The sequence below is a fragment of the Phodopus roborovskii genome, unplaced genomic scaffold (genome assembly GCF_943737965.1).
Source record: "Phodopus roborovskii unplaced genomic scaffold, PHOROB, whole genome shotgun sequence".
NCBI classification, from domain to species: Eukaryota; Metazoa; Chordata; class Mammalia; order Rodentia; family Cricetidae; genus Phodopus; species Phodopus roborovskii.
Genome location: NW_026126485.1, coordinates 16,943,821 through 16,959,786, shown reverse-complemented (window position 1 = coordinate 16,959,786; position 15,966 = coordinate 16,943,821). Strand labels below are relative to the sequence as shown.

The following is a 15,966-nucleotide window of genomic DNA, read 5'->3' as shown; positions in this document are numbered from 1 at the left end:
AAAAATAAATCTTACAGGTTATTTTATGTTAATCAAAATTGAGGCCATGAAATGTCAGGTTAATAAAAATTAATACAATTACTTCATTCTTTAAAAATAACCACCTCCACCCCCACCCCTGAGACCAACAGCATGATAAGACTAAAAATATTAACAGAGTTCCTATGTTTTGACACCTAGCTACTACAGAGACAAGTAAGTACTCTGGATTAAATTACCCATATAAACGAGAAAAGACAAGTAATCAATGCATATCAAGAAAACAGGAACTTCTTGGTGTGGTGGTGCACGCCTATAATCCCATGACCAAAGAGGCTGAAGCAGGAACACTAACAGGAGCTCTAGGCTAGCCTAGGCTACACAGTGAGTTCCAGGTCAGCCTAGGCTAAAGTGTGCAAGAAAATAAAACTAAAAAGGGAAGAAAGGAATAGAGAAAGAAGAACGGAGGGAGAGAAGAAGGAAGCAAACAATCAAAGGACCAGAAGTCAAGAAAAAAAAACATAATCAAGACCTTGGGTTCTATAATTAGTGCCTTAGCTACTTTTCTATTGCCATGACCAAGGTGGAGAGAGAGCATGGCAGCAAACAGACAGGCATTGCAACGGAGCAATAATTGACAACTTACATCTTGATCCACAGCACAAGGCAGAGAAAGAGGCATACTGGGAATGGTGTGAGCTTCTGAAACCTCAAAGCCCACCCACAGTGATACACCTCCTTTACCAATCCTAATCTTTCCCCAACAGTTCCTCCAACTGTAGACCAGGCACTGAATGGCTATGCTAGCTAGTCATCAAGCTCTGGGCTGCCCAACCTACCTTACCCCCTCTACCCTTAGTGCCAGGATTTCAGGCAAGGACCACCATATCCAGCCTTTATATGGATATCAGAGACACAAACTCAGGTCCTCATGTTTGCATTTTACTGACAGATCCATCACCCCAGATACCACTTTTAAAAAATGCTTCTACATTCTTACAAATACCAATTCAGACTCTTAGTCATCATATTACTACTTAAAAATAAGTGTATTTATATACATACTTACATTCTACCATTTTATAACATTATTTTTAACTGGCTTGACATTTGTGGTTTTTAAAATGAATAGTTTGAGAACATTTGTGGTAGTGGAGGTTACTGCTGTAAACTTTCTCTTACCAAGATGATTAACCAGATGGCCAAGTGTGTTTATGAAAGGAGAGGGCAGTGCTGAGCTGTCTAGAGGCTGAACATAGGAGCCGCCCAGCTCTTCTTGAGCAGACATTAGGAACAACCTGATCATATTAGGACCTCTCGCTTCAGATTAAAAATAAGAATGGAAGATGGCAACATTGTGCTTCACACTAAACAAGGTCTAATTATATGAAAAATAAATCATTGGCAGAAAGATAAAGGACAAATTTTGAGCAGGGAGAAAATAGTGCATCAAAGTTTTGGTGGTATAGCTTTCCTTGCTGTTCTGAAAAGCAAATCAGGAGTTTAGCATGCAGTGCCACTTCTTTGGGGTTTTTGACTATGGTAGGACAAGAAAGATGAAGTGAAGTAAGGAAGATTAGATGTTTTCATTAGTATTCTCACAGATCTTTTCTCCAAAGAGGCAAATGCTGTATTTAAAAATTAAACCACCTATGATGGTTTGAATGAGACGCTCTCCATGGTTGCAGACACTGGAGCACTTGGTCCCCCAGCTGGTTGCACTGTTTAGGACATTTAGGAAGAGTGTCCTTGCCAGAAGTCTATCCTTGGGGCTGGGGGTGAGGGGTGCTTTGAGGTTTCAAAGCCCCACACCATCCTTGTTTCTCTGCCTCCTGCTCATGGTTTAAGATGTGAACTTTAGCTGCCCCTGCCACAATGCCTTCACTCTGCCATCACACTAACCCTCAGGAACCATAAGCCCAAATAAATACCTTTTTAGTCAGTGTTATGAAACTAAGATATCATCTAAAGCATATACACTGTCATCTAAGTAAAGCTGAAAAATACTAATGGCATGGTTATATCAGGTCTACTTGTGCACAAAATTTTACTCCTGAGACTTTTGTTTAACTTCATTTAGAATTATAGAAGTCTTATCAGCAGTTTTAGTTGCTATGATTATGATCATTTATTTAAAAAATATTCCAGCACAGCAGAATTTTCTCCTTCTACCTCAGCAGCTAGGCACTACAATGAACAAATGTGTGATGGAGAGGTGTTACCGATAGACAAATAGAGCTGTATGTGCACTGTGGAGAAAGGCAGAACTGGAGACAAGACAGTGGTGACAGGGGAGAGAGAGGGCTGAGGTTGACAGTGGAACATGTTATTGCCCAGTGGGGGTGGGGGAGTAGCAGTGTACAGAAGCATGGCTTTCACAGATGCAGACTCAGTGCCCAAACATACCACCAGACTGTGGGATCACTCTGGCTCTGGTCAATGATGGAGGAGGCCCAAGATGAGGAACAGTTCACTGTCTGAATTGGACCTCCTCAAAGGATTACTATGCTTCATGCTGCTGCCCTAGGCCGTGATAAAGCCTGAGATCCATGTGTATGTATGAGGTCGGTGCTGTTGACTGAAGCCTTGGTGATGTCCTCCAGTTCTACTGCCTCAGAGGGTCATGCTGTCATGAGCTTGAGCTGCCACCTGAGGCCATGATGATGCCTGGGTTCAGCTGCCACTGAAGGTCATTTCTGGATCTAAGGTTCTACTGAGGCAAGGGTCTGGGTCTTCCTTAAAAGTCAAAAACTACAAAATGCAAAACTGGTAGTTTTACCATCTACTGGTGAATGTCAAAGCTCATTTTTAAAACCATCAGCTTCAAAATTAAAAGTAATGTGAAACTATTTTTGGAAAGACCAAGCTATCCTCAAATTCTTACTGCAATAAATAAATACTAAAGGTCTGTAAGAGTCCCTATGACTTAATTAATTAACAGATACAACATAGTTTGAATGTTTATAGTTCAAGATCCCTTTACTCAAAGCATCAGATGTTTGGGGAAAAAAAAGGTTTGGGGAGGGTGGTGAAGCAATAATTTTCTTCTAACCAGAGGAATCTGCCAGAATACAAATGTGACTGCATTTATTAAAATAAAAAATGAGGGCCACCAACTCCCAGTAATACCCATGCCAGCACAACCATAAAGGGTCAGCAACTACATATTAAAACAATATATGCTTGGACTTTTTGTTGTTAATTGTGTTCATGTCTATAAAGCCAGAAATGAACACTATAGAAATACCTGGTTAAACCTCTTCCCTCTATATGTTGTTTTTTTAATGATGTTACCCTCTATATGCCTTTTTTTTTTTTTTTTTTTTTTTTTTTTTTAATGACGCTTCTAGGGATGGAATACAGGGCCTCATGCTAATCATATATGTAATAACTGAACCACACCCTAAGTTCCTTTCATAATGAACTTGGGATACAAACACACTCACTGATAGCTACAAAACATTGTTTTCTCTTACCAACACTTTAATCCCACATACAGAGCCTGCATATAACAGAGCTGATTGTGACTGTCAGGTAGTGGACCTACCTAGCCAGGCCAGAATCCCTTCAAAATAGAAGCTGAGGCTGAAGCAGAGCAAACTTCCAGAGCAAAACTCCTGCATGGTTAGGAAAAAGGGTGTGCTTAGGCATGCAAACACTGTATTTCTGAAGCTTAAAGCAGAAGTAACTCTGATAACTTGTGTTTAGAAGATGTATAGGAAGGTAGATCAAGAATAGCTGTCCTCTGGTGATGAGACAAAGGACGAATAGAGCGCACACACTTTGCCCTGCTAAAATTAGCAGCAGTAGCGGCTTGAGTTCTTTTTTTTTTTTTTTTTTTTTTTTTTTCTTTCGAGACAGGGTTTCTCTGTGTAGTCCTGGCTGTCTTGGAACTCACTTTGTAGACCAGGTTGGCCTCAGACTCACAGAGATTCACCTGCCTCTGCTAGGACTAAAGGCATGCGCCACCAATGCTCAGCACAGCTTGAGTTCTTTAGCCACACAGTCACCATCAAGGAAACAATAATCCTCAAGATTTATTTTGAGGATCTTCACTGCAGAGCTTTATAAAAGAAAAGAGGATTACTAAAACTTGTCACGCTACCAGAATACAGTGACAAACCATCAAGGTCAGATAAAATAATAATAAGTCTAAGCATTTAAAGACACAGAAAGATGCCACTATATGCTGGTAACGTACTGTCACTATATACTGCAAATACAACCTATAGAGCAATATGAACAACTGAATTCCAATCTTCAAGTTTGGCTGGAGAATTAGCTCAGCTATCCTTCTAGAGGACCCAGGCTCAATTTCCAGCACCCACATAACAGCATACACTATACCTCCAGCTCCAGGAGATCTGATGCCTTCTTTTGGCCTCCAAAGGCTCCAAGCATGCATATGGCACACAGACATACGCATGCAAGCAAAACACGATACACATAAAACAAAAAGTCCTAAATTTTAAAAAATGGGGCAAGTGAACTGGCAAGATGGCTCAGGAAGTGGAGGAAGTTGCTACTAAGCCTGACAACCTGAGTGCAACCCCTGGAATCCATACAATGAAGGGAGAGAACCAACTCTCATAAGCTATCTTCTAACCTCTACATATGCTCTATGACTTCTATACACACACGCACACACACAAATAAAAATATATAAATAATTTAAATAATCCTTACTCGACAAGACAGGTGAATTTACATTATATCTATGGATAAAAAGAAATCTGGAAGTATATACAGCTGATTGTATAGTGAGCTCACCATGCTTTCCTGTTTTTCCTCATCAGCAGTTACTAATTTTGTTTTTATACATATCTGAATTTTATAAAAGGAAAAAATTACTAAAATGTTTCATATATATATATACTTGATAGTCAGATAGATCCACTGTGTAGCATTTGCTGTAAAAGAAAAAGGAAGGTTTGCTTTAAAATGCCACTTGAGAGCCACAGAGTAGCTCATGATACAGAACTATTATAGTAGAGCACTAGAGAGTAAAATTTTACCAATAGGAAGCTACTCACAAGACACTTACGGCTGTGTGAAGTCACGAGTGATGAAATCAGAACTCTTGAAAAGCAGAAAGATGTCACTGAGGGTTTTACACTTCAGAGAACTATTCATAGCTATCCAGTATGCATCCTAAATAATAAACACATGTGAGTTAAGACACATCCCACAACTGCAGCTCAGGCATATAAATGAAAGCAATAATGCACAGCACCTCAAGGGTTAAAAAAACAGCCAAGCAACTTTTAGTAGAACTGTCAGATGTCAAACACACTTCCCAACAAAAAGAGCATGATCAGTGCATGCCAGATAATCAGTTATGCACACTGAAGTCAAAGATGGTTCAGTAGGTAAAGGCATTTCCCCAAAACCTTAATCACTTAAGTTCAATCCCTGAACCACACATGGGAGAAGAAGATACAAGTCCCACAAATTGTCCTCTGACCATTAAATGTGCATGCACAAGTACACCCATAAAACAAAGAAATATAATTTAAAAAAAAAAAAAGTAGTGTAGCTATGCATACTGAGATAGTAGGATTCACACAGGGTCAAGTACTTTCCAATGTTTTTCATGTTAAGATGGAAGGTGGATTAATGAAGTCATACACATCAGCTGATAAAAGGTTCAAGAGGTAAAATAGCTACTCTCCAAAATAAGAGCAGTCATCTTCATCCTTCCTGTTTGGGGAGACTGACAGACAAACACCTGGACTTAGACTGTCAGTACACTTAAGACCCTATTTATTCGATCAGAAAGGAGGAAAGTGACACAGTTTCAACCAGTGGCTGTGCTGGCCATGTGGACATAAGGCAACAAGGCTCAGTGAAATGTGTGATTAAGATACACTTCTACAGACAGACCAGACACAGGACAAAATACACATTGAAAAACATTGACAATTACCAAAACTATCCAATTATCCACACTACATGAAAGAAAGCACTGGACAAGTAAGGAATTTACAACCAAAAATAATCTTCCCGTCTTAAGTGGAAAACAAAGAAAATTTAAAACATTACTCATATAGAGATTAAAAACTGAGAAACTAAAATTAATTCAAAAACATCTATGATACTTTTGTAATTTCTCCCAATGAAAAAAACAATAACTTCTGGTTAAAGAAAGTATACCCATCATATTTAAATCCACTAAATATGGTTTATACGTATGCTCTGTGTGTACACTGTGTGTATACTGCAAACCATAAAAAATGAATGCAACTACCAACTCCAAGGAAAGTAAAATATGAAAAAAGAAAATACTAATAATCATAGTAAGCATACACCAGGTGAGTACATGGTGTTTGCAAAATGAAAGCCACTGGAAACTCTGAATACCGGGAGAAAAAAAAGGTGCCCCCAAAAGTGAATATGCACTTCCTACTGCTGTGCACAAGCTCATGTGTGGAAGGGAGGTATGTACTGATGGATTGGAGGACAACTTTCAAGAGTTGGTTCTTTCCGGCCTTGTCGGTCCTCAAGATTAAACTCAGGTTGTCAGGCTATCTCACTGAGCTATTTATTGGTACTTTTCAACAGAGGAAATCTTGCTCAGCTGAGTAGGTAGCATTTTTTAAAATGCAGGCTATGAACATACCTGGCAACACAAAAGGTCAAACTATCTTTCGATAGAATACATAGTATTTCACAGACCCAAGAAAGTACATATAGCAAAATCAAAAGAATAAAACAGAGGAAAGATATAATAAATTCAACAGCATTTTCTCTGGAATTAGGAATATAATCAGATCTTCCATGGGATATAAAATGAAATAAAGAGCAAAACAAACAAGTATTCAAATAATAAGATTTCCTTATGTGCGCCTACCCTTGGGGCACTCCAGTTAAGTTTAGGGAAGACACTACCCCCCAGCGAATTGATAGCTTCCTGGACTTGAGTGGTGAACTCAGGAAACTCTGGTGCCTACAAAGACAGAGAACAAGTCATAAGCAAGTCAACATCACTAGAGACACAGAAAATATGATCAATATCTCAAGGTTGTTGTTAGGGTGTTAAAACAATTATTTAGAACACAAATTGCTGTTCTTATTCCTCCACTCAATTAAATAAAATCAGCAAAGAAATATCTACCAGAAAGAGAAATAATCAACTTCTAAACAGGTACTTTCTAAAAACATTCAAAACTCCCATCTCTGAAAACACAAATATCATCAAGTACATGGTACATAAGGAACAAATCACTGGTACTTATATAATGCCAGCATCTGAAGCCAGCTGTGACGGCACACACCCTGTAATCCCACCACTTGGCAAGCAGAGGCAGGAATTAAGAACTGAAGACCCTTGGCTATATAGCAAGTTCAAGGGCAGTTGAGACTGCCTGCGGTGGGGCTCAGGGGATACATAAGGCAGTATGTAAGTATGCTCTGCACAGCAAACTTAAGAATTCACGTTTACACCCTCAGTACAAAAGCCAAGCATGGCTACCCACAACTGTAACCACAGTACTGGGAGGGTAGGGACAAGCAGATTGCAAGAGCTCACTGGCCATTCAGTCTCACTAAAATGACAAGCTTCAAGTTTATCGAGTGATCCTCTTTAAATGCAATGAGATGAAGAGCAACAGAGAATGATACCCAGTATCTTCCTCTGGCCTCCACAGACAGACAGACAGACAGACAGACAGACAGACAGACAGACAGACAGACACACACACACACACACACACACACACACACACACACACACACACACACACAGACTAATAAGAGCTAGTATTTTTCGAGAGAAGAGACTGGGGTGGGGTGGGTATTGCCTGTACATCATTCCAATTCTCAGAAATAATACCAAATGCTTAAAGGACCATTTGTGGGAAAGGTTCAGTAAAAATGAAAAGCACATGACATGATAAACTATACCTAAACACTACTATTTACAGACAAGTTTTAATACACGCAAAAATCCTAAATAGTACCTGGGTAAGTTAAAATGTCCTTTTTGGTTGTGTTAGAAACAGACATTTTTGAATAAAAAGTAACTCAGTCTAGTGTTTGTTTCAAACAGGAAGTGACAGAAATACTTCTATTCAACAGGAAGATACAACTGATTGCCAATAGACCCTGCCTTAAGCTTTAGGTAAATATCAAGGGGTATGGAGACAGGACTTTCTGGGGAGCCAGAACACAAGAACATTAACAAACTCTTCCTGTCATTCTCTGACTGTATTAGCCTCTAGAGAAGGGGTTGCTACCCCCTACTGGTCAACTGCAGATTCTGGGAGAAAAGAAAACCTAATCAAATTCCATAGTAGAAAAATATTCTGACAAAGTCTAAAATTACCTACACACTACAAAACCCAGATGGTTCCTACGTACGCTCAAGATCTAGCCCAATGAAGAGAAAGAAAAAAAAACTGAGATGATTCTGGGGGAAAGGACAAAAAAGTAAGTTCTTAAAAATGTCAATATATCTCCCAATTAGAAACAACTCATTGGTAGGTTTTGTTTGATTTGTAGGCTAAGACTTGATCCCTGGCCTGTGTGTGCAGGCAAACTAACACTAAGATGCACTCTCAGCCCTAGAAAGGGTAAACTGTAAGCAAGACACTAACCTGTAGGCTGGTTAATGACAAGTTCTTTCATTATTTGATAGAATACACCAACTCAGCTTAGACACTATCAGTCATGAAGCCCTCTCAATGAACAACTGAGTCAGGAATCCTGTATTTCCATTTGCCTCTCCCATCAAAAGGATGTATGATTCCTGTCATGCAAATTACTTCCTCATAATCACCAGAAGTTGCTGATCTAGAGCTGTCAACAAAAGCCACTTATCTAACTAAGCTCTGCATCAGCAGTAGTTTCTACAAGACATACAGCTGGGGCGGCAGGGATGACTCGATGGCTGCTCTTCCAGAGGACTGGATTCAATTCTCAGCACCCACATAGCAGCTCACAACTATCTGTAACTTCAGTCCTAGGGGATCCTATCCCCTCTTCTGACCTCCTCAGGCACCAAGCATGAACATGATGCACAGATATATATGCGGACAAAACACCCATTCACATAAAATTTAAAAATAATTCACATAAAATTTAAAGAAGACAAAATAATTCCACTTCCCTACTCCAGAAAGCATTGCGTGGAAGAACTGCTACATTTCATACATTTTGCTTTGGTTTTGTAGATTGACTCCACGGCTATGTGCACTTTAGGCAATCTGCAAAAAAAAAAAAAAAAAAAAAAAAACAAAAAAAAAACAAACAAACAAAAAAACCCTTGGTTTTGTTGCTGCTGTTTGTTTGTATTGTTTTGCTTTGTTTTGAGAGAGGTTCTCATTTAAAACAGGCTGACCTAAAAATCACGATGTAGTCAAAACTGGCCTTGAACTCTTGGCCTTCATTTTGCTGCCATGCACCACTATGCCCAGGTCTACTTAGTACATTTTTAAAGATTTGATTAGTCCTCTCAAATTCTCAAAAAATATTCAGCCTTATGAAATACTAAACCATGGGTCTTTCAGAAAAATTTAAATTATAGAGTTTCATATCTGCATTGGAGTCATGATTTTATATGATAAAATGAATAATAAACAAATGACATTAATATTATTGTTTCAAGCTCATATCTCAACTGTCAGTTTTGAACACAGGCACCAGTCAGCTGTCCAGGGGAATTTTCCTACTGTGAGTGAAATAAAAAGCCACACTTTCATTTGACAGCCCTAGACATTCTGAGATCTCATTAGCTGCCTTTCTAGCCTCAATTCTGTACCACCACACCATTCAGAGAGAACAGGTATCCTTTTTTCCTTTCCCTTTTTTGGTATTAATTGTTTTTAAGAACTACAAAATGAATATAAAAAATATATTTTCTCATGTTCCTAGATTGAAACATCCAACAATTTGGCATATTTAACTCAATTCTTTATGTGGTTTTGTTTGTTTTACTTTTGTTCAGTGAAGCAAAGCTAAATTATTTGTTAATTATATATTTCTTAAAGGAAAAAACATTACAGAGAGGAATAAAGATCCTGACCATTATAAAACTGCTGTATATTCTTCTACATTCATGACTTTAACTCTACAGTATATATACTTGTCCATAAATATGGCTTTCTAAGGAGATATAATACTATCATTTGCCAAGCATACTTTTACTTTTTGAGATTTTTTTTAATCTTATATGTATGACTGTTTGCCTGTATGTATGTACTGTATTGTGTGAATAGATGTTTCTGTGCTGCCTGGTCCCAAATAAACACACAGAGGCTTATATTAATTATAACTGTTTGGTCAATGGCTTAGGCTTCTTCTTGGCTAGCTCCCTCTTAATTATTAACCCATTTCTATTAATCTATGTATTGCCAATTGGTCTTGGCTTATGGGAGAATGCTGGGGTGCCCTACCTTCCCAGTAGCTACATGGTATCTCCCTGCCTCTGCCTCCTACCTTTCTCCAGCCCTGTTCAGATTTCCTGCCTGGCTAAATCCTGCCTGTCCATTCACCAAAACAGCTTTATTTATCAACCAATAAGAGAAACATACATTCACAGCATACAAAAAGACATCCCGCATCAGTTCAGTGTTGTATCCAAATCTGTCAGCACACAGGCCAGAAGAGGTCAACAGATCCTCTAGAACTGGAGATACAGCAGGCTATAAGCTGCCATGTGTGTCCTGGAAACCAAACCTGGGCTGTCTAGAAATGCTTTTGAAATCTTGATTACTATTTCCTTATTTGTCTTTGACACAAGGCTTAGGCCTAGGTTTTTAGCCCAAGATGGTGTCCAGATTGCAACCTTCACACTGGAGCCTCCTGAGCACTAGGATTATATGCAGGTGATTCATATTCATTTTCTCTCTCTCTCTCTCTCTCTCTCTCTCTCTCTCTCTCTCTCTCTCCCTCCCTCCCTCCCTCCCTTCCTCCCTCCTCCCCTCTCTCTGGTGAATAGGGGTATTCCTCATTTGATAGCTTTTTACTTACACTAGTGAATGATTTAGTTTGGCTTTTCCTTAGTGGACCAGGCTTCAGTATCTCCTTGATTAAGAGTTATTCATCCATGAGTGTTCCTACTGCCCATCTTCCCTTACGCCCACCCGGAGAACCTAATTAACTTAAATATTCATTTTTATTGTAAAATAATGTCAGACTTCCAGAAATGTAAGATCAACAAGAATGCTTACATACTATTCACAGACTCATCCTCCCTTTCACCCCATTTGCTTTATCATTGTTCCCCAAATCCTACTCTATGTGCATGTCTATTTATTTATATTTACATTATATAATGAATACTTTTCCCACAGTTTTAGAACACACTACAATCACTAAGTCCATTCATCCCTAAATATAAATATATATTTCCTAAAAAGCTGTTTAAACATTCTTTTATAAGAGTAAAATGATAACCATCAAGAGTTTTACAGAAATAGAATATCATAGCCTAATTTCTAAATTGCATTGGAGCCTGCCCATTGTCCTAACAGAGTCTTTTATAGCAAAAGAAAAATAAGAACCCTTTTCCTTATATATAATCCAGTCTAGAAGCATCCATTGCAGTTAGATGCCATGTTTCATTAATCTCCTATCACCTCCAACAGTTAGTTCCTTTCTCTTTGACATTTACTTCTCATGACCTTGATATATTTAAAGGTTATAGCTAGAGCTGGCTTCTGAGATCTTACTGTCATATTCCCATCATTCTTTTCCATTTCCTTAATTTCTGGCACAGCAAGCTACTGTGAGTACACTTCACTTTCCCAACTTCAGTCCTAGGCTTCTCTAAGAAGTTTCAGGTTAGTGGAGAGTGGTGCTCAGAAGCTAGCAGAAAGGCATGAAGCATGCTCCCTGATACCATGATAAATGTCACTGATTCTGAACATTCTTAGTACACAATATGGAAAACACACACACACACACACACACAGAGAGAGAGAGAGAGAGAGAGAGAGAGAGAGAGAGAGAGAGAGAGAGAGAGAGAGACCTGATTTCAAAAGACTATTTCTTGTATGAGTTTATATGCCAGAAGCCATATAGCATGAGACCTCCTGGAGCTGAAGTTACATGAGGTTGTAAGCCAACTGACTTTTATATTAGCAGCAAACATTTTTGCCCACAGAGCCATTTCTCCAGTTCCTGCTGTTCTGATTTTAAAGTCTGTGTCTCTCCAAAACTCATGTCAAACCTTAATCCCAACCACAGTGATACTGGGAGGTATGATGTTTAGGAAGTTAAGTCATGAGGGGCTACATTCATGAATAGAGTTAACAGGTTCATAAAGGATATCAAAGAACCTTCCAGCTCTTCATTTCCCCTGCCTCCTAGCATGGTCTTATACAGCAATAAGGGGCCATCTTGAAGCAGAGATACCTCTTCCCAGACACTATGTGTACCTTGTTCTTGGATTTCCTATGAGAAATAAATTTCTAATTACTCAGTCTAGGAAGGGTGTACACGTGACATGAGAGCAAACAGAGAAGCTATTTGAGAAGAATGGGAGCACCAAGGAGAGAGAAGACAATGGGGAAATGAAGAAGAGCAGAGTGTGACAGTATACACGTATGCAGATGTCACGATGAAACCCATGTTTCTATATGTTAACCAAGAAACTCATTTTAAAAACAAGGCACTGCAGAGATAGCTCAGTAGGTAAAGTACTCGCTTTTCACTAGGGGTCCCCAAAGTCACATAAAAACTCAACTTCCACACCAAGACGTATACTATAATCTCCCAGCTAGAGTGGGAGTAGGAAGAAACCCGGGGCTTGCTAGTCAGCCAGCCTAGCCTAATTGGCAAGTTCCAGCCAATGACAGACTCTGACTCAAATGACGTGAATCATGTTCATTCTTTCTGGTTTGTTTTTTGGTTTTTGTTTATTTGGTAAGGTTTGGTTTGGTTTTTTGAGACAGTGTTTCTCTGTGTATAGTCTTGGCTGTTCTAGAACTCACTTTGTAGATCAGGTGCCCCTCAAATACAGAGATTCACCTGCCTTTACTTCCTGAGCTGGGAACACCCCTACCAGTTATGAAAGACATTCTTAACAATGATATCCAAGGTTGTCCTCTGGACTCCACATGCACATAGGTGTGTGTGTGTGCATGAACACTTATATGCATGTGCACCTGTGCACATATACATAATAAATATTGACAGAAATAAATTGTACAGTTATAGCAGAACACACAATTTAAGTTACATACATTATCTATCTATATTATTTAAATGTGAGCCTCTATACTAACACACATAACCCCATTAAGATCCAGGTCAAATGTATCATGGGATACATATCCATGAGTATATACACAGCACAAAGTGGGTGGGTAATTAAAATGGAGGACATATAGTTGGGATCAGGGACAGGAAGGGGTCTGAGAAGTTAGGTGGATGGATATGAATATGATCAAAACATACTGTATATAGATATGAAATTCTCAAAAAATTCATAAAAATATTACATTTTAAAATCCTGGCCACATGTTGCTTCCCACTGAAGTATTTCTGGATACACTCAGTTAACTATTCTCTCTGCTTTGTCATCTTGACCATCTACCGCCTGCCTTAAGTAATACTTCTCCCTAGTTTACAAACTCTCTGATGGCAGAAATCAAAGAAATATGCTTGTTCCACAGAGCCCAATTTAGTGGCCTGAGTATGACAGAATCACACTGAGATGAATGAGATTTTCATATATAAGAGTGATATGTATGAGGACAAGACCATGCGGTAGAAGTACATAGAGACAGCTTACCTGAACAAGGAGGAGCTAAGGGCCACTAGACTGACAGCTGGGAAGCCAACAGGGGACTGACTCAGGCCCCCTGAATATGGGTCTCAGCCAGAAGGTCTGAGCAGGCTAAGAGACCTCAGACAGTGGAGCCAGGATGTATCCCTGGTGCACAAAAGGACTTTGCAAACATATCCCCCATGGAGGGATAACTGCCTTATTCTAGAGATAGGAGAGAAGCCCTAGTCCCTACTTCACAGGACCTGTCAGATCTACATGACCCCAACTGGATGGCATTCCCCTACATATGGTATTGGGGTGGGGGGTTGGGAGGGGAGGGTGTTTAGAGTGCATGGTAGAGGGCAGAGAGGGTAAAAGGGAGGGAAGGAGGGAGGGAGGGCTGGAGGGGAGGGAGAGGGAACTGGGATCGACATGTAAAATAATAAATTAAAAAAAAAAAAAAGCTTTGACTCCAAAATTTAAGTTGAAGAACAAGTTACTGGGGAAAAGTATTTCTATTTTTGTTTCCACAGAAAATGAAAAGATGTGGATTCCTTCCAGACTAATGTGGTTTGATCACACCAGACCGCCTGAAACAGAGTACAAGCTGATCCTACATTCCAAACAGCTGAACAAAACAGCCCCACAGACTACAGCTAGGATATCTGAATCTTCTTCGAATCCCCCAAGACAGCGCCCCTTACCAGCAGGAAGTAGTTTGGAAAGAATGACGCCCAAATTCCCAATTATTGTGTATAAATGTTTGTTTTCATTTAATTGGACTTTGTTATATAAAATTAAATACAAAAAAAAATAAAAAAAAAAAGAGTGATATGTATGGCATCTGGAGTAAACAAGACAAAGTTTCCCATCTCTGCATCTGTTGGCATAGTAATCTAAGGAAATAACATCACTTTTAGACCTCTCCAAGTCTTTTCATGTTTTCTTTAAATTATATCTCTTTAATCAAACTAAACAAAAGTACTTCAGTCTCACTTGAAAGAAATAACTTTATGGCATTTAAATATCCTTGAGTAAACGAATACAGACTTTTCCCTTTAATCTCCATTCATCTGGGAAACTCAGAGCTAACATTTGGTTTTATTCCATCTTTCAGTGTCTAACAGAAGCAAATGGAGCATCAAATATATACTTTTGATATTTATTTTGTAAGCAGAGGGAGAAAGAGGGCAAACTGTGCTTGCATTTTAAGCAATGACACAAGTTATTTTTACAAAGAGTAAGTGATAACCCACAGACAGTAAGCTATCCCATGGCAAGCACACAAGCTTAGAGGCAGGCACTTAAGCCTACAGGCTCACTCTTGTGTGACAGTGTGAGGCTGCCCCATGTTGGTGCAACTGTGCGCTTACCGTAAGTGTGGTTGTACTGTCGTCATCGGACCACTGCATGGACAAGAAGAGAGAAAGAAAACATTCAATTTTAAATACTATACTGGGTAACAAAGGCCCGATGCTACCTAAAAATGACACACAGGAGACACCTTCCCCTGAACATGATATATGAGATGGCTCAATAGGTAAAAACACTTGCTATTCAAACATGAGGGACTGAGTTCTAATCCTCGATACCCATGTAAAAAGCCAGAAGCAGATATACATGCCTGGAACCCTAGTGTTGGAGTGGGGTTGGTGGAATCCCTGCGGCTTGGTGGCCAATGCTAGCCTAGCTTAAAAAAAAAAAAAAAAAGTGAGTTCCAGGTTCAGCAAGAAAAAGTCTCAAGGAAATACAATGGGGAGTGATAAAGCAAGATACCAGATGCCCTTCACTGGTTTCTTCATGCAAATGCATGGGATACATACCTAAGTATGTACAAACCTATATACCACACACATGCACCATGTATATGTATATCCACATATGTATGTATACATTTAACATACCTATGTCAAAGTAAGACTTTCATGTAATAAACATAAGGTAAGATCTGTCAAAAGAATTTCAGAGATTGTCTGCATGAGAACAGATACTAACCAGACTACTCTCTACTGACCTGTGTTTCTTCTGCTTCATTATCACTGTCTGGCTGGGAACATGTTGGAATATCTTCCCTAAGAAAACATAAAGAAAACTTTAAGTGCGGAAAATACTTTGGTGCCATGAAGTCATAATTTCAAGTGTAATGAATTTACAAATAAATAGACAGACAGATGGATGATTGAAAAGCAGATAGCCTTAGGATTAGAGAGTATTATAAAGAAATGTTCACTTCTTGAGACAGAAGCTAATAAAAACACGGAATTTAAACAAACAAA

General features: G+C 39.0%; 1 protein-coding gene across 2 annotated transcripts in view; it reads right to left on the bottom strand.

Annotated features, from left to right (window-relative positions):
* Positions 1 to 15,966, bottom strand: part of Cdc123 (cell division cycle 123) — a 47,472-nt gene that overhangs the window by 25,738 nt on the left and 5,768 nt on the right. Inside the window, exons 3-6 of one of the 2 annotated variants that reach the window (XM_051194890.1) lie at positions 15,705 to 15,762; positions 15,064 to 15,096; positions 6,830 to 6,925; positions 5,024 to 5,130 (exon numbers count right to left, since the gene is read on the bottom strand). In XM_051194890.1, the coding sequence (XP_051050847.1) occupies positions 5,024 to 5,130; positions 6,830 to 6,925; positions 15,064 to 15,096; positions 15,705 to 15,762 (294 nt within the window). The remainder of the gene's footprint in view (positions 1 to 5,023; positions 5,131 to 6,829; positions 6,926 to 15,063; positions 15,097 to 15,704; positions 15,763 to 15,966) is intronic. The other variant, XM_051194891.1, reaches the window with a different exon arrangement.